The sequence below is a fragment of the Poromitra crassiceps genome, assembly GCF_964638095.1.
Source record: "Poromitra crassiceps genome assembly, chromosome: 4".
In the NCBI taxonomy this organism is placed as follows: Eukaryota; Metazoa; Chordata; class Actinopteri; order Beryciformes; family Melamphaidae; genus Poromitra; species Poromitra crassiceps.
Genome location: NC_139626.1, coordinates 10,416,052 through 10,435,964, shown reverse-complemented (window position 1 = coordinate 10,435,964; position 19,913 = coordinate 10,416,052). Strand labels below are relative to the sequence as shown.

The 19,913-nt window shown below is 48.2% G+C and overlaps 1 protein-coding gene across 1 annotated transcript in view; it reads right to left on the bottom strand.

Moving 5' to 3' along the window:
• adamts14 (ADAM metallopeptidase with thrombospondin type 1 motif, 14) overlaps positions 1 to 15,121 on the bottom strand; it is a 74,772-nt gene extending 59,651 nt beyond the window's left edge. Inside the window, exons 1-2 of the mRNA XM_083636208.1 lie at positions 15,037 to 15,121; positions 14,121 to 14,554 (exon numbers count right to left, since the gene is read on the bottom strand). Coding sequence (XP_083492334.1) covers positions 14,121 to 14,554; positions 15,037 to 15,109 — 507 coding nt within the window. The 5' untranslated portion in view covers positions 15,110 to 15,121. The remainder of the gene's footprint in view (positions 1 to 14,120; positions 14,555 to 15,036) is intronic.
• Positions 15,122 to 19,913: the final 4,792 nt, after the last annotated feature.

The following is a 19,913-nucleotide window of genomic DNA, read 5'->3' as shown; positions in this document are numbered from 1 at the left end:
GATCTATGACATCATCAGTATCAGTCAAGCACTCGATGATGATGTCATTATCAGTGATGTCACTTGAGTATTTTTATTTATTTATTCAAAGTCAAGGACATTTTTTATATGGGGATGGATTATTAATTTGCTGTATGCCCAAATTCACATGCTCTGTTAATGGGGGGGGGGGGGGGTAAGAAAAAAATGGGGACATACATCTTAGTGTGTTGATAAAGATACATACTATTCAGTATTCAGCCTATATTTTTGTTGAGAATGTAGTTGTACACAAGAGTTCAGTGATCAACCATCATCTAGGAGTCATGTATTCAGATGGTAGTAACGTAGGTGTAGTACATTTCATATTCCTGAGAGAGAAAAATGTACTCAGCCGCCCGTCATTATACTCAGGGGAAAAAAAGCACACCAACAAGAATCTGGCAGGGATCAGTGTATTTCCAGCTGCAAAAAGAAACCTAAATACGGTGCGAGCAGAGAGAACAACATTTTTCCCTCTAAATTTAACTCGTCCAGAAACGCTACGCATGCTCTCTTCGCTCCGGACCAACAACACCGAAAACCATGAACTCCAGGGCGGAGACATCTGACAGTTTGGGGGAGGGGGTGAAGGGGGGGTTGGTCTGAAGGAATCCGTGCAGCCCCGACCAGGAAATGCCAAGTAAGACATGCTCGAATACTTCCTCTGTGGTCTCTTCTTTCAGCGGCGGGTGGAAAGTCAACCCAGGTCTGTCTGGGGAGAGCGCCTATGGTTCACCGCGGCAAAGAGGGGCGAACATCTGGGACGGCCCTGCAGAGGAACCCAATGTAAACACGGGGGATAGTCTGGGCCTCACCTGTGGCTCGAAACTCGCAGAGAGGAGCAATCGCTTTTGACTGTGGGATTTGAGAGCCGTAACATTGTTGCATTCTTTGCATCATATTTGGTGAAAATTCAAGTACAGCAATTCAGTGTGAGGAGGTGGAAAGGGAAATCGTCACATTACGTCGACAGATTCACCATGAAAAGCTCTCTCTATTACAATCATTACAGCAGCAAGGCGCTGGTTTCTTCTTTCCAAATATATCATCAGCACTCTCAAATATGAGCGCGACAAATCTATCTGATTGTGATAGAAGAATGTGATTACAGTCAAACGCATTCACTGTCTTCACTGCACTGTGGCAAGACTGTACAAATAATTTCCTCTCAAGGACAATAAACTAGTATCCTTTTAAGGATACAATCAGGAAACAATGTTTTTGAATTGAACATAGAAAATAAGATTTCAAGCTTCCGTAGCCTTGTAACTGAAGGACTTGTAACTGAAGAACTTGTAGCTGAAGAACTTGTAACTGAAGGACATCATAGGTGTCCTTACTACAATGTTTAGGAACAATAAAAATGCAAACCTTTTGCAGCCGCCAAAAAAAACTGGATCAAAAGCTCAAACAATACATTTTAGAGAGCAAAAAGTTCTCTTCAACCTAGGGATGCGCGATAATTCAATATTATCGCTTATCGTCTTTCAGTGGAATCATATTTTGACGACTTGAAGATATTTTAATATTGTGCCACATATTTCCGATGTCTAAATTGATGATGACAAGCATATTTTACTTAAAAAAAACTGATCAAATGAAGTATGGTCAGAATATTATTTGAAAATTTCTGTTTTGTTTGACATCACACCTAACGTTACCATTCGGTTCTATGAGATGAACATTAATTTGAAGATTTTAAGGTTTTTTTATACAATTTTCGTACATGAACCATATCGTGATATTGATATAGAGAAAAAAATCCTGATATTATCATGATATTGATTTTAACCATATCGCCCGCCCAGCCAGCCCTACCTCAACTCAATAAATCACAGTGTAAACAAAGTACTGGGATAGTAGTGTTTCACCGGGGAGCAACATACTGCGATTACAGTTTGTACGTTAAAGGGGGAATGCCAATGATCTTAAGAATTCGCATACAGTATGTTATTACTGTGTTACAAGAGTCAAGTCAGTATTTGAATATAAATAAATCAAAGCTCGTGAATAGAGAGGTGATGGAGACAAGTCTGAAACGTGTTCTAACCCTATTCCAGGAAAATCCTTCACTTTTTTACTGCACACCACCTTAAGCAGTCCATTCTCTATGGAGCTCTACACTGAGATGGTGTCACACAGGGTGTCTCATGACAGGAGGTCATGATACTCAGGCGGAAATATCTACTAAAACTGCTGTCCGGGTAGTGCAGCAGTAGATTCCCTGCCTATCAACACAAGGGTCGCAGGTTCGAGGCCCTGTGTTATCTCCGGCTTGGCCGGGCGTCCATGCAGGCACAATCGGCTGTGTCTGCGGGTGGGAACCCGGATTTAGGGGTATGTGTCCTGGTCGCAGTGTGCGGACTCTACTGTTTATCTGTTTGTCCTGCACCTGCAACACTCAGTGGATGTTAGGGATGGGCATCGAATTTCGAATTTTCGAATAATCGTTGTTATTATCAAGGTCGACTTTTATTATTGAAATTCGAAATTCGAAAAAAAAAAAAAAAAAAAAAACTTTTTTTTTTGAGTGAAATGTTGCATTGTCTCCCCTGATTCTAAGTATATCGCTTGGTTTGAGCAAGTAAAACAATTTTTATAAGCATTTTAAGCAAGGTTTATGGAAAAATGAATGGCGGATGAAATCCCATGAAGAGGGAGAGGGGGTGACTTTGGCACCCCTTTGGCACTCAGACCTGAGCCTACTAAATATTTAATGAACCACTCATGATTGTCAAAACTGTTTTTTATTTTCGAAAATGTCAATGTCATGTAACATGTTCTTTACTTCAGTGGTGCAATGCTTGTTTGAGCTAAAAATCCACAGCAGAAGCTTTTTATATTAATTAATAAAGCCGTAGACTTAGAATCAGGGGAGACAATGCAACATTTCACTCACAAAAAAAAAAAAAAAAAAAAATTTTTTTTTTTTTTTTTACATTTTTTATTTTATTTTCGAATTTCGAATTAAATTCGAATTTGGCCAGCGAATTTCGAATAGTGTTTTTGCTAGAAATGCCCATCCCTAGTGGATGTGCGTGCTCTACAGTACGTTTGTCTGTGCTACTAGCACGATCCTCCCACACATGCCCGGTGAAACTCCTCGCTGTCAGGTGAAAAGAAGCGACGGGCGACTGCACATGTATCAGAGGTAGCATGTGCTAGTAGTCTACAACTCTCCCCAGCTCGGCAGAGGGAGTGGAGCAATGACTGCGACAGGGAATGGGCCAAGTACAATTGGGAGGGGGGTGGGGGGGTTGGGGGTTTAGCTGGAAATATCTACTAAAACAAAGTGCAGTTGGGCACAGGAAAAGTATGAAGGTTTCATACCAAACAGGATGACTTTAGAATAAAGCCAGTAGCTCATACCTCACTTCAACTCACTATTTCCTAAGCAGAGATCTTCTATTAACTTGAATAACATGCCATAATGTCTTTTAGATGGGGTTAAGGTTGCAGTTAACGTTAAAGGAGAATTTCGGTATTTTTCGACCTGGACCCTATTTTAATATCTGTTTAAGTCATGTGAACAGACATTTTTGAAATTGGTGCAGTGTTGGCCAAGATCACTTCAGTTGGCAGCCGCTTTTCCCACATGCCCCTACTGCACTAAACAAGCTTGTTTTTTTTATACCACTGACAGGATCAGATGACTCCATCATGGCATTATTATAGAGATATAACTTCCGACGGGAGCTCGGCTTTCTTTGGGCCGCAAGGCACTCTGGGTATTGAAGTCATGTTGATAGTAGTAGACAGATAGAAGCTCCCTTTGCTGGAGGTCAGCTGTGGTGGGGCAGAAAGCCGGGACTGGGTCTGGGAGCTGCCATGTTTGTTTGGGCTAACAGATAGCGGAGATGAATGGCTTTCTAAGTTATGGCTGTATATTTATCTGATTTTGAGAATAAGGACGAGGCATTTTGAATTCAATGCCGGCCGCCCGTATTTATTTGAGCCGGACTAACGTTATACGGATTACAAACTGAAGAGCGTCTATATCTGTACCAATGTGACGGACAGCAGGCAGATAGAGGGTGTACACGCTGCTGCAAGGTCATTACTAGCATTCATTTTCTCTCTCTCTTTTACAATAAGAATCTGAGCCTGTATCTGTTGCAAAAACGAGCTTGTTTAGTGGACGTACGCGCAGGCTGTCCAGACAGGAGGGGCATGTGGGGAAAGCGACTGAAGTGATCTTAGCCAATAATATAGCACCAATTTCAAAAATGTCTGCTCACATGACTTAGTTATACATAAACAGATACTGTACGAAAACAGGGTCCAGGTTGAAAAATACCGAAACTCTCCTTTAATTTTGAATAGCTATTTCTCGCGATAACTTCAAATGAGCTCATTTGCAAATCAAAACTCTGGTTGTAGTTCAGTAACCGTCACATGAGGTCAGGTGAAGTGTGTGCTCCACAGATCATCAGTTTGCTGCTGTGATGTGATGTGACGGTGTGCAGACCAGGGATCATGATGAGAAGCACAGTGCGCAGCGTGGCCACCTTAAAACATCTCCTGCCTCTGGATCGAAGGCTCTCTGAAGAACACTACGAGGCTTCCGGCAGTTCTGCTGACCCTGTAGAAAAAGGCAAATATATATCTAACCCTTAAGCTCACCGATACACTAAATTCCACACGGCAGTAAGAGCGTCTTTGAAGGCGGATATTTATGTAATTTTTAGTAGCACCTCTCGCTGCTGTGCAAACTTGCAGTTGGAGCCTGGTCACCTGGTCACGCCGCCGCATGAACTGAGGGCCAACTAAATCACGTTTCCATTGGCCCTTTGTCAAGGTGCACGGGGGGAAATGTGGTCGCGTCGTGTGCCTCGGCTTAACCCATTGATACCTGATGCAGCATTTGTGTGTGTATCCCTTTAACACCGCGAACCGCGGGTATCAATGGGTTAAGACACCCTGATCAAAACGGTTTGTTTTCTTTTGACTGCACTTAACATCAATGGAGGCATCTGCGAGGATACAGACAGCATCGCGACATATAGTGCCTGCCGGCAGAGAAGTGTTGTGGTTCAGTCAGCGGCGGTGGTCTTCTCTACATCATCTACTGGCGTAATCTGATGGAGTCATCATCCCTTCAGGCTGTTTGAAGATGCAGGATGAACAAAACAACGTCTAATTTTTTTTTTTGAAGCAGTCCCACAGGCTACGGATGCCTGAACTACAATGTGCAGGGAAATCAATGTCTTAACTGTCATCCCAGGAACTTAACCTGCAATTTGTGGCAGATTGTTTTGAAACGTATAATTTTGGGCCAAAGGCATGCTCTTTGTTGATTCATAAAGCAGAGCCAAGTTAATCCCCTTTTCTCAACCTCCGAGATCAAGGCGTCAACTCGCTTTTTTTTTCCTCTCAAGAGGTCACTCGGTTTATGAGCTTCAGTAACATAAATTCAACCTTTTAGATTTCACACACACACACACAGAGCCATAACCTCATCTGCATTATTATTATTATTTATTTTATGTATTTTTTACTCAACCAGACGTAGACTAGTTCCCTCTCTTGTGCAAAAGCGCACCTTATATTGGAGATACATATTGGATATAGGCTCGTGTGATGAGGCCAGCAAAATCAATACGTGGTGTGAGACAGGTGGTGGTGTGAGACAGGTGGTGGTGGGAGACAGGTGGTGGTGGGAGACAGGTGGTGTGAGACAGGTGGTGGTGTGAGACAGGTGGTGGTGTGACACAGGTGGTGGTGGGAGACAGGTGGTGTGAGACAGGTGGTGGTGGGAGACAGGTGGTGTGAGACAGGTGGTGGTGTGAGACAGGTGGTGGTGTGACACAGGTGGTGGTGGGAGACAGGTGGTGTGAGACAGGTGGTGGTGGGAGACAGGTGGTGGGAGACAGGTGGTGGTGGGAGACAGGTGGTGGTGTGACACAGGTGGTGGTGGGAGACAGGTGGTGGTGGGAGACAGGTGGTGGGAGACAGGTGGTGGTGGGAGACAGGTGGTGGTGTGACACAGGTGGTGGTGGGAGACAGGTGGTGTGAGACAGGTGGTGGTGTGACACAGGTGGTGGTGGGAGACAGGTGGTGTGAGACAGGTGGTGGTGGGAGACAGGTGGTGGGAGACAGGTGGTGGTGGGAGACAGGTGGTGGTGTGACACAGGTGGTGGTGGGAGACAGGTGGTGTGAGACAGGTGGTGATGTGAGACAGGTGGTGTGAGACAGGTGGTGTGAGACAGGTGGTGGTGTGAGACAGGTGGTGGTGTGAGATAGGTCAAGGTGTGAGACAGGTGGTGGTGTGAGATAGGTCAAGGTGTGAGACAGGTGGTGGTGTGAGACAGGTGGTGATGTGAGACAGGTGGTGGGAGACAGGTGGTGTGAGACAGGTCGTGATGTGAGACAGGTGGTGGTGTGAGACAGGTCGGGGTGTGAGACAGAACATGGTGTGAGACAGGTGGTGGTGTGAGACAGGACATGGTGTGAGACAGGATGTGGTGTGAGACAGGTGGTGGTGTGAGACAGGTGGTGGTGTGAGACAGGACATGGTGTGAGACAGGACATGGTGTGAGACAGGGCATGGTGTGAGACAGGTGGTGGTGTGAGACAGGGCATGGTGTGAGACAGGTGGTGGTGTGAGACAGGTGGTGGTGTGAGACAGGACATGGTGTGAGACAGGTGGTGGTGTGAGACAGGACATGGTGTGAGACATGATGTGGTGTGAGACAGGTGGCCGTGTGAGACAGGTGGTGGTGTGAGACAGGTGGTGGTCTCACTGTGGTGTGCCAGGAAGGGCACGCATAGCTGGGGATCAGCATGAGGATTATACAGAGAGAACTGGTCATATAGTCAGTGGCACTCAGCTCCCCATGATGGGTCACTTATCAAAGACCAGAGAGGGAGAAAGGCTATTTTGCCACTACATTACTTGATTGAAATAATCAATTGCATTTGTTAAGCGCTGGATGGTTTTCCTGTCTAATGGAGTACACCGACGGCATGCTTTGAGCAGTCTCTGGATCACGTCATTATGCAAAATAGAATAGATTAATATCATTGTGCTGTCAGCTTCAGAGCTGGGTTAATAATTGCATTTGGCATGCAGAGGCATGATTATCATTACTGTGTGTATTACCATGCATGTGGTTACATAAGCAGATGTGTGTGCGTGTGCGTGCGTGTGTGTGTGCGTGCGCGTGCATGTGTGTGTGTGCGTGCGTGCGTGCGTGCGTGCGCGTGCATGTGTGTGTGTGTGTGCGTGTGTGTGTGTGTGTGTGTGCATGCGTGTGCGTGTGTGTGTGTGTGTGTGTGTGCAGACAGACACAGGCACTGTAAATAAGGATAGGGGGGGGGGGCGGGGTTTGAGAGGAATAAATCACATGATTGGCTGAGATCTCGGGCTTCCTCTGATGGAGCACTTAATTTAGTGACTAGACCTCAGTGCCATGCCTCATTAAGCAGCCTCCACACACACACACACACACACACACACACACACACACACACACACACACACACACACACACACACACACACACACACACACACACACACACACACACACACACACACACACACACACACACACACACACACACACACACACACACACACACACACACACACACACACACACACACACACAAGAGCACTTGGACAGTGGAGTACTGGCCCGGGACCAGCCACTATTTCTGCAAACATTTATGAATAGAACAATTTATGCAAGCATTTTTCCATCTCCAATGGCTGGAAAAATGCTCTCCAAAATGTGAGCAGAGCAGCACAGCCGAGCCCGTTTGGGTTTGATCGCCCCTCTCTGCCCGCGTGTTGCTAGGTGGCTCTCTCTCCATTTAACTGATGGACACAGAAATAGCCGCTCTTCCGAGTGCACTCGTGTTTCCATCACACATGAAACTCAATCGGCCGTCGTCCGTGCTCATTTCCAACACATGAGCAGCAGGCCCGCTACAATCAGAGCCGTCACTCATCGCCCCGCAACAATAGCCCATGCACACCGTCTACTATAGCGCACAGCTGTTGCCGTCTAGCAAGAAGAAGTTACAAATCCATTCACGTTGCGAGACGTCACAGTCACACGACGCTGACAGGTTGCTCCATCAAAAGTGACAGAAATGTGACATTGAAACGTTGGGTTTCTCTCTAGAATATCCAGGGTCATTTTGCAATCCCGCCGTGCCTGTGCAACAACGACGTCAGCTGAGAATCTAGCTGTGCTGTGCGGGGCCAAATATATCCAAAGGATATCAGTTTAAAATATGCAGCTATTTTACTGGAGATACTGTCTTTTGCACACGGCGTGTCACTGTCCCATCCATCATGTGCTACAGTAGATCCCTGGGATCCTCTGGGGGGCGCACGGCAGGGGACCACGTCAAAGTCATCTGTCACTGCGGGTGATGTCATGCCGAGTGCCACCTCTCAGTCAGAGGCCACACTGCCTCTAGCCACGTGTTGTTAAGGAAGCCTGTTTTGTAGGGCTGTGGCGATTCACTTATCTGCCGATTCGATACTATCACGATTCTTGGGTGCCGATTCGATTTATATTGCGATTCTTAAGTATTGCGATTCTACGATTATTGCGATTCGATATTACGATTTATTGCGATTTTTGTTTATTTTTTTCTTTTCTTTTTTCAGTTTGTTTGCTTTTTTACACTAGATTAGAACATGGGAAAAGTTGAATCATACACTAGAGACTGTATATTATATATCATGAGTAGGGCTGGGTGATATAGTTAAAAACAGGGGCGGACTGGGATCATAATTCAGGCCGGGCATTAGATACCAAGCAGGCCAGGCCGATATGGGCCAACGCGCGTGAAATTTGGGCCGTTTGAAGCCAGATTTGGGCCGTTTGAAGTCCAATTTTACAATGAGATGCACCCACTTTAACCCTGAAGTGTAATTATTACTTCAGACTAACTAATAAAGTAATAAAACCACTAGTAAACCAGTAGGCGGCGCCTGGCCTGCTGTTCAGTGAGTGGCCTGACTGCAAGCACCCAAAAAAATTTTTTTTTTTTTTTTTTTTTTTAATTTGCGATTATCGATTCTGGAATAAAAGATCGATCCAAAAAATCGTGACATTAAAAATCGCGATACTTAGGTGAATCGATTTTTTCCCCCACCCCTACTGTTTTGTATTAAAAAGTTGCGAAAGTTGTGAACGTTGGGGCTGTTATAGACTTCCACCGGTGTGTTCTCCAGACTCCAGGTCTGAGCATTATCCTACATTTCCATAAAGGTGCGTACCAGAGATGCGCGGATGAGCCTTTGTGCCATCCTAATCCGTGTGTATGCATGAACCGTCCGCCGGATTTATACCCGCCATAAATCCGCGCAAATTATTTCATACTGTTTACAGATCCGTGCCCGCCATGCACCCGACATTTCACAACGCTATAAAAGGAGCGAACCTGCGGTTTCTGCTGCCGTTGGTGCGATCGCTGCAGTCCAAGACTCCAAATAAACTTCCATGCTGTATTATGTCCAGTCCACCGCTTGCCCTCATGTAGTTTACTCGGCTAACGCTATAGCTTTAAGTTTAGTTTGCTGGATTGCCTCATTGTATGGGAAAATACGAACGCGTCTTCTCTTCAGCGGAGACTCCTTTTTGAGGGTAACATCATTGACCATATATGGACCAAAAGTGGAGCCTAGCGACCTAGCACATGGCTATTGTTTTGTTTACGGCCGTGGGTCCTTTGGGGGATCTACAATAGGCGACTAAGAATGTGCCTGACGAAAAATGTAGCTTAAAATACGTTCATAGACTAGAGAACGTAATTCATATGATTTTTCCTCATTAATGATACATCGTTTCAACCGCCCGCAACCCATCCGCTATTAATCAGAATGTTTATTTTGATGATCCCGCCCGCCCGCCGGCGGGGCGGGATATCCGCGGTCAGCGCGGTTATAACCGCGGCCCGCGCATCACTAGTGCGTACTGTACTGTATGGAAAAAGAAAAATGTCCATGCAAAGTGTCATCTAAAGGCAGGGGGAAAAAAAGACTGTAATCACTATATCAGACAAGTGTTGTCATTTCTCATGTCGGGGAATGACATCAAACACACTTTTGAAGATGCAGTGTGTGGGTGGTACTGTCCATCCATCCATCCAGCTGCCGCCATTATTTGTTGCGCATCTCAGAGTGCCCACCCGCATCTGATGTCGTCGTCGGCGCACGGTGCCTGTGCTTTACTGCCTTTCAATCTCAAGTCCTTTCATCAGACACGATGGCCCGCGCGGCCCCCTTACACATCAAGTAGACACTTCAGACTAAATAGTGTGCCTGCGAGCCGTCTGCTCTCGGCAAGCAGCGACGTGTCTGTGTTTACGTTGGCTCAGGCTCAAGGAAACATATGGGCCTATATTCCTCAGAGGCTGGCTGTGTCCTTGAAGGAAATACCCCCCTCACCCCTCCACCACCCGTCTTTCACATGTCCCACCGTCCTGTCAAACCCTCAAGTCGTACGGTCATAACAGGCACAACACACGGACCGCCGGAGGACAAGGGATGTCTTCTGCGTGGGGGGGGGGGGACCGACCCAAGTCTTATCTACAAAACGTGAAGCGATCCTTGTCTCTAGCCATATTGGATCAGGACCTCCGGGGTGCCAAAACGGTCAGTCAAAGGCTTTGGCTGGGCTTTGACATACTAACATAAGGTTATCTAAAGGCTTTGGCTGGGCTTTGACATACTAACATAAGGTTATCGTAGCAGATGACTTCATTACTGGTGCAGGTTTGTGCGAGTGGCCTTCAATCTAATGTCCCGTCCCATCAATCTTCTCCTCTTTGTTTCCTGTCCCTGTCTCTGCAAACCGAGGCCATGGATGGGACAAGTTGTATGTTCATAGGTGAAGAAGACCACATTGTAGGAGCACTGTATCAATGTTGGCGTTGAATCGTTGAAGGGAATCCACTCGGGCCCCTCAGGAAATGACTTTCTGATGACAGAACACAGCGTGGCATTGTGCTCACGATTATTCACTTAGACACAAAGCAAAGAGTGGTTGTGAAGAAGACGTGTGTTTTCTCTGTCAGCGTGGACTCACTGTTCGAGTCGCATCGGAAGACTCAAGTCAAACAGGGGTTCAAATACAAGTCCAAAGCGGGGCAGACCGCGGATCAAACAATGTTGAGAGCCAGGCATTGTTACTTTCTCTTGTGACACAAAGACCTCAACTGTCCTCTTACACACACACACACACACACACACACACACACACACACACACACACACACACACACACACACACACACACACACACACACACACACAACTGTCCTCTTACACACACACACACACACACACACACACACACACACACACACACACACACACACACACACACAACTGTCCTCTTACACACACACACACACACACACACACACACACACACACACACACACACACACACACACACAGAGACAACTGTCCTCTTACACACACACACACACACACACACACACACACACACACACAGACAACTGTCCTCTTACACACACACACACACACACACACACACACACACACACACACACACACACAGAGAGACAACTGTCCTCTTACACACACACACACACACACACACACACACACACACACACACACAGAGACAACTGTCCTCTTACACACACACACACACACACACACACACACACACAGAGACAACTGTCCTCTTACACACACACACACACACACACACACACACACACACACACACACACACACACACACACACACAGAGACAACTGTCCTCTTACACACACACACACACACACACACACACACACACACAGAGACGAGCACAAAGAAGCAGAGAGCAGGGCTTACGAAAAACTTGGAACGTAAGAAACGTATGTGAACTTACGTTATGACGAGTTATGTGTTTTCCGAAATGGACTCATCATTAGACGTGTGTTCGTTCTTGTTGTGGGGCGGGGTTTAAAAGGTCACGGGGTCAAAATGCTATCTCCATTCCATTCCATACACGTTGCTGGTGTCAGAAGTGGTCAGACAGCTGACCCAGGCTGCAGAAAGGAGCAGCCTTGGCTTGGTCAAGCTGCTGCACCACAAACATCCCGTGGGGACGTTTTTCTTTTTACATTCAATCTCATTTGCTTCAACGCAAACCCCCATTAGCAGCTCGCCTCCCATCACTCACCCAGCACGCTGCACCGCACGCTGCACCGCACGCTGCACAGCACCGCACGCTGCACAGCACGCTGCTCAGCACGCTGCTCAGCACGCTGCTCAGCACGCTGCTCAGCACGCTGCTCAGCACGCTGCACCGCACGCTGCTCAGCACGCTGCACCGCACGCTGCTCAGCACGCTGCACAGCACGCTGCACAGCACGCTGCACAGCACGCTGCACCGCACGCTGCACCGCACGCTGCACAGCACGCTGCACAGCACGCTGCTCAGCACGCTGCTCAGCACGCTGCACCGCACGCTGCTCAGCACGCTGCACCGCACGCTGCTCAGCACGCTGCACCGCACGCTGCTCAGCACGCTGCACCGCACGCTGCACAGCACGCTGCACCGCACGCTGCACAGCACGCTGCACAGCACGCTGCACCGCATGCTGCACAGCACGCTGCACCGCACGCTGCACAGCACGCTGCACCGCATGCTGCACAGCACGCTGCACCGCACGCTGCTCAGCACGCTGCACAGCACGCTGCACCGCACGCTGCACCGCACGCTGCACCGCACGCTGGACAGCACCGCACGCTGCACAGCACGCTGCTCAGCACGCTGCACCGCACGCTGCTCAGCACGCTGCACAGCACGCTGCACAGCACGCTGCACAGCACGCTGCACCGCACGCTGCACAGCACGCTGCACAGCACGCTGCACCGCACGCTGCACCACACGCTGCACCGCACTCTGCACAGCACGCTGCACAGCACAGCACGCTGCACAGCACAGCAGGCTGCACAGCACAGCAGGCTGCACAGCACAGCACGCTGCACAGCACAGCACGCTGCACAGCACGCTGCACAGCACGCTGCACAGCCCGCTGCACCGCACTCTGCACAGCACGCTGCACAGCACAGCACGCTGCACAGCACGCTGCACCGCACGCTGCTCAGCACGCTGCACAGCACGCTGCACAGCACGCTGCACAGCACGCTGCACCGCACGCTGCACAGCACGCTGCACAGCACGCTGCACCGCACGCTGCACCACACGCTGCACCGCACTCTGCACAGCACGCTGCACAGCACAGCACGCTGCACAGCACAGCAGGCTGCACAGCACAGCAGGCTGCACAGCACAGCACGCTGCACAGCACAGCACGCTGCACAGCACGCTGCACAGCACGCTGCACAGCACGCTGCACAGCACAGCACGCTGCACAGCACGCTGCACAGCACGCTGCACAGCCCGCTGCACCGCACGCTGCACAGCACGCTGCACAGCATGCTGCACAGCATAGCACGCTGCTCAGCACGCTGCGGGTTTTAGAGTGGCTGTAATGACAGAGAAGTGTGTCGGGGGTAGAACGTTGCCTGGATTGCTTAGGCTATAATGGAGGGCCGACTCTGTACTGGAGAAATGGGTCTAATGTGTTTGTGGCGAGAGCATGGTCGTGGTAAGAGAGCATGGTCATGGTAAGAGAGCATGGTCATGGTAAGAGAGCATGGTCGTGGTAAGAGAGCATGGTCATGGTAAGAGAGCATGGTCATGGTAAGAGAGCATGGTCATGGTAAGAGAGCATGGTCGTGGTAAGAGAGCATGGTCGTGGTAACCTTTCAGTCCCAAATGGACTTGACCTTGATAGACCTTTACCTTGATAGAGCCCACAAAGTCATAGCATCGTGACATTGAGCCATCGTTACAGATGCTAGTCTGTGGAGCCTAACCTGACGCAATGAGCAGTCTACAGCTGTTCAACATGCGTCTTACATAAAGAAAAGCATGTGGAAGCTTAGAACAGGGACTAGTTGAAGTGTCTACTGTGTGGGACTTAGTGAATAATGCATGCATGTACAGTTAGGCTAGTCCATAATACCCCCCACCCCCACCCCACCCACCCACGCTGAACCTTTCTCCAGGGGTCCAGTGTGCAGAGCTCGGCGCGCCGGTGACTTACCAGTCCGTCACAGTTGCTGATGGCCACGGAGGCCTGTGGCATGTCCGTCACGTCTCCGGTGAAAACACAGTCCCCGTGAATGCGCTCCTTGGCCTTCTCCTCAAAGTCCTCCTGCCATTCCACAAAAGCCCCGGGGGCCACCAGCCGCCTGTTGGCCCTGAGGCGGAGGTGGAGCTCCTTCCCGAACACGGTGACATTGAAAAACAAGTGCTGGGCCCAAGCAGAGGCAGAGGCAGAGGGGGCGGCAGCAGCAGGGGTGGAGGTGTCGGAGGGCGTCCCGGGGGCACTGCGGGCCACCCTTCTCCCTGCCGAGGCAGCATCATCAGCGGCGCCGCCACTTCCAGCTGAGACCACGTGAGAGATGTAGCGGCCATGGGAGTCTGTGCTGAATGGCACGATGAGACCGTATTCACTTAGCTTCCCAGAGAGTTTTTCTGATGGGACAGACAATAATGTCGAGTGAGAATCACATTCACAGACCTGCGCCGCCCGAGCTCCTATGGAAAACCAATAAGGGCAGGATGGCTTCTAAAGCTGAATAGGATTGAGAACTCTTCCAAACAGAAACTATGAGTAAGAAGAAGAGCTAAAACAGAACTTTCAATGCAGACAGACGGTTGAGGAGATGATATATAAAGCTAGGTCAACATCATATTGGTGATGTGTAAAAACTGTGTAGGATAGACATAAAGGAACAGTAATAAAGCAGCAGTTTTGCCATAATGTATTGATTGTGTCCATGCTAAATAGTAGTACTATTACTACGGTGGTGATTCATCAATCAAAAGAGCAATGATTCTTTAAAGTATTCACCCAGACTACAGTTGGCTATATGTTGTGTTTACTATCGAGTCTAGTGCAGATGCCTAGCCCAGCCAGAAGAATGCAAATGAAAATAAAGCCGTGAATAACTTACCGCCATGTGATTCTGCAGCGTTTCTATGATCCAGAAATGACAGACTGAGTGAAAATAACATCAATATATACATAGGCCTACAATCCATAGCGAGAGCTATAGTGTAGAGAGCTGCCACTTCGGCGTAACAGTTGAAGTTTCCTTTCGATAGTAAACTTGGAGCGGATTCCCTCCTCCTGAAAAGCGCGATGTATGAGAGAAAAAGTCCTCAGTCTTGAACTTCAGCGAAGCAGCCAAGCATTCTGAGCGTTGCGTTCCCCCCTAGACGTGTTCCCCTAAACTCACGGATATTCACAAATTGTTTCCAATCTTTTGGCCTGCGCTGCACTGCAGAGAGAGACCGAGACAGCCCCATCCATTTAGGGGACTGGGGGGAAAATCTGGGGTGCTGATGACGACAACTCCGCCGGTAAATCGGGACAGTTAGAAGAGGTAGTAGTAAAAAAAAAAAAAAAAGTTTTCCCCCTTCCTCAGATAACTTTTTAAAGGAAAGCAAGCAATCAAGCGAGTCGGCAGAAGCGTGCGAAGAGCGGCAGAAGTGCGGAAGAGCTCAGCTGAAGTCTACGGAGACAGACTGTCCCCGTGGTGAAACATCTGCCGTGCAGTCGCGCACCATTTACGCACCGATGGCTAGAGGCTGCAGGACGACTCACAACTCCACAAGCCACCACCAGCCTGCAGTGGGAGCGCCTACTCTGCGCTAGACAGACGCACACACGCACGCACGCACGCACGCACACACACACACACACACACACGCACACGCACACGCACACGCACACGCACACGCACACGCACGCACACGCACACGCACACACACACACACACACACACACACACACACACACACACACACACACACACACACACACACACACACACTTTTAGCCACGTTTTTTTTCTCTCCCGCAAACTTGGAGACGCCAGTCTATCACGCACAAAAAAAGGTCAGCTGGTCTCATATTCAGGCTTATATTAATAATAATACTATTAATAATCATCATCATAATAATAACATGACAATAGGAAAATCAATCTCCATTAGTTTCCAATGCAGTTTCACTTATATTCTAGAAATAACAGAAAAGAAAGTGACACAATTTGCATTGGGAACAAGTGAAATTAGCTCAACCCACTGGCAGATTGTTTTCGCTTGTTTATTTTTATTTGTTGTTAAGCTATACAGTCACACACTAGATTATTTCATTGCTAGAGTTGGTTTATAGCCTCTAGACTAGTCTACTTAGCCTATGTCAGTTGATACTATATAACTGCTGGAATGTAATATCTGCACTTAGTGCACTAACAAGGCACATGGCTTAATTTAATGACTTCATGCAGTTTTCAAGTGTCAACAACTTTTGTGATAAGAAAAGATAATGACAAGAATGAAGGAAACCTGTAGATGTCAGTGTGTGCATATGCTGCGTTTGTAGTCAAAAGGGGCACAAATCCAACACCAACCGACCATTGAAAGGCTTAGAAGGTGTGAAGACTGTACAGTAGATTTCACCGGTGGAATGACAGCCTGTTAAAACTTCTGGATGACTGCTCAAGCAACCAGTGGATTTTTGGCTGCTGGAGTCCACACTGAAGTTCAGACCACAGGGAGTCAGACATGACCACGCAGAGACTGAACCACACAAGTCAAGTCTTTAAAAAGGAGGGGATTGGGCTGGGCGAGGGGTTTTCACTTCAGATACTTGAGGAGAGAAGGTGTCTGGACATTCTTTTCCCTCTCCACATTTCTCCAAACAGTGCGTCTGGGTCTGGGTTCTCCTGGAGGACCTCCCCCAGTGCCCGCTCTCTCCTGTCTGTGGGCAATTACCTCCACGCTCCTAGGATGGTCAATGTAGAGCAGGTGTGGGTTTTATGCATTTATCCCCCGAGGGCAGCGAGGGGAGGAGTTGATCGCCATCCAGAGTTCTGCATTAATAAGCAGTGGAAACTAACCGCAGCATTAAGAGTTGGAAACCATTAACTGCCTTGTAAGAACTTTTATGCTCTTTTTTCCATCCATAGTGTTTGGAGAGTTGCTTTTTTTTTTTTTGACTGTGTCCAAAAGCCAGGATGACATTCCACAATATAGCATAGTATTCAATTAGAAGCCTTGTTTTTCCCTCTGAAATGAATAGCTCCAGTCACAGTCTGCGGTCGAGTCCACACACCAGAACAATTTTCTACTACGCTGCATGCATTAGGCAGAACTCTCTGTCCGACCAAGCAGGACTCTAGCAGCAATGCCTTTAATGCACTGTGCGCCATAATCAACTCCATTCTAACAACAGTCACTGATGACAGTGTGTGAAAGCCATTGCCACTGGAAGAGTTACCAAATCATAAGCACACACATATGAAAATATGGAAATGGCAAATGGGACAAAAACAATCCCATAATAGTCAGTCAGTCACGTAATCTGCTGAACAGTAGCCAGTGTGCAAAGGGTGGGACTATTATAGGTACACACTTCCGTTGCCTTTCCAACCAAAGGAGAGTGTGCAGCTGCGGGCAGCGTGCTGCTGAGCAGTGTGGAGGCCTGTGTGTGTGTGCTGTCATGTGGTCTAGCCATGCCAGCATGCTGTCATGTGGTCTAGCCATGCCAGCATGCTGTCATGTGGTCTAGCCATGCCAGCATGCTGTCATGTGGTCTAGCCATGCCAGCATGCTGAGAAAATATGTGACTTTTAATCTCGCTGAGATGCACTGAGATGCAAAGCAGCTGCTAGACTGCCCCAGCCGCTCGAGGGAAGAGAGAGACCGTCCCTGCCAAGTTACAACCCAGTGATTTTAAGAAGTGGTGGATGGAAGGATTTAAAGACTGGAAGCGCTCAAAAAGAGCTATGAGTTATGATGACCGTGGTTGCATAAGTGCAACTGCAACTGTTCCCGCAGTCCTGCAATCTGTGAGGCCATTTACACCTGGCACTAACACGCATTTTCTCTGACCAGATTGCAATCGGATAGTGCTTCGCTTGGCCACATTAACCTGATTACATTTACACCTGGTATTAATATGTGTCTCCGGTGTCCACATTGAGATCTGATTGCCATCGCATCAGGCAAGCTCCATAGCAGAGAGATGACTGTTGTTCTATGTGGTTTGAGAGGACGCATTGCATTTACACTTGTGTTCAATGTGGTCACAATGCGTCCCTCCCTGACCACCTCCGGGGGTGGTCTGGCCGATCAGATCGCAATCCGTCCTCAGTGTGTCTTTGGGGCGTTTACACCTGTACTTTCAAGTGGTCAAGCACTATCGGATTAAAATCTGATCACAGAAAAGGCATGTTAGTGCCAGGTGTAAACCTTTTGCCATCACCGTTTTATGACACTATTACCAGAGGCTCCACAACCAGCGTTTGCGGTCTTATGTGAGTAATGGTGGCCAGCGGGTAGCGCTGTGCAGTAAGTTAACCTCACTCTCTGAGACCTCAAGAGACGATTTAGCGCCAGACGCTAGAGCTCGCGGGCTTAGCCTCCTTGCTAGAGCTTCCTTCCGCCACCCATGCTGGAGGTTCCTGGTTCGATCCCCAGCTGTGAGGCCTGGGGGGGGGGGGACTACACAATGTGGATTACATTGGTGCCGTGACCCAGATGGGAGTGAGATAAGGTGACCACATTTTCAGTTCTGCAGTCAATATTATAATTAAAATATCCAATGTTATTATCTATGAAATAAATAGGGGGACAATTGTGGTTTCATGTATTTTGACCATGGTACTATAATAAACTATGGTGCAGGCCGACTGATATCCCTCCAAAATACCACATTAAGACCTCGATGAACACCATAGAAAAATGCATGCTCTGATTTCATATCAAAAACGTTTGACATTTGGAGATTGCACTAAATGGATAACATGAAATGGTTGGGATCAATGGAGGCTGTAGGTCTTCTAGTTTCATAAGATACATTTAAGTTGTTCACTATACTTTTTTAAATTAGCCTGCTAGAGCTTCTGAAAGATGGTAATGTCGGCTGTGGACGAGGAGTAGACAATCTGGGACATTTTTGGGGACAGCTCCCAGCCGGGGACAGCTCCCAGCCCGGGACAGGTCACCAAAAACGGGGACTGTCCCCGGAAATCGGGGACGTCTGGTCACCCTAGAGTGAAGTTTGGGGGGGGGTGAGTGTCACTGTAACGGTAGCTAGCAGGTAGCGCTGTGCAGTAAGTTAACCTCACTCTCTGAGACCTCAAGAGACACTCTAGCAACAGATGCTAAAGCTCATGGGTTTTAGCCTCCTTGCTAGAGCATCCAGGTTCCTGGTTCGATCCCCAGCTGTGGGGGGACTACGCAACGAGGGTCACACGAGTGCTGAATCTCAGCAAAAATAAACCACTAAACAAATGGAACCAGTGCCTGTTGTTGTGCTGAGATAATTGGTCTATTGGGGTATATATCACATGCTACACTAGAGTCAATATCAAGTCTAATAAAGGAGCATTTAATAGCTCTTCATCAGTTCAATCATTACTTTTAATCCTCCCAGCAGGGACTTTTCATTAGCTTGCTCAGTGGGGTGTGTGTTGCCAAGATCAAACCCAGGTAGGCCCAGGCTAGATGAAGGCTAAACGTGTATTTGCCAAAGCAGATCTCTGCGGACATCCCTTCAAAGATTTTCACCCTCATGTTGGTATTGATCAAATCCCCGAGCAGGGTTGGACGCGAGCTCCGGCCTCTGAGGGGCGCCGGTAATGCGGCCTTCATCCACACAAGGAAAATCAAAGAGGAGCGACGGTGCTGTGCAGAGGGAGCAGGGTGCGCCCCTGCCCAGGCACCATGCCTTCTCTCCTGAGCACTCTCTCATCTCCAGAGGGAAGCTTTTCACATGAAGTTCATTACATCCCCTCTAGCTGCTTACCTCTCAATGCGG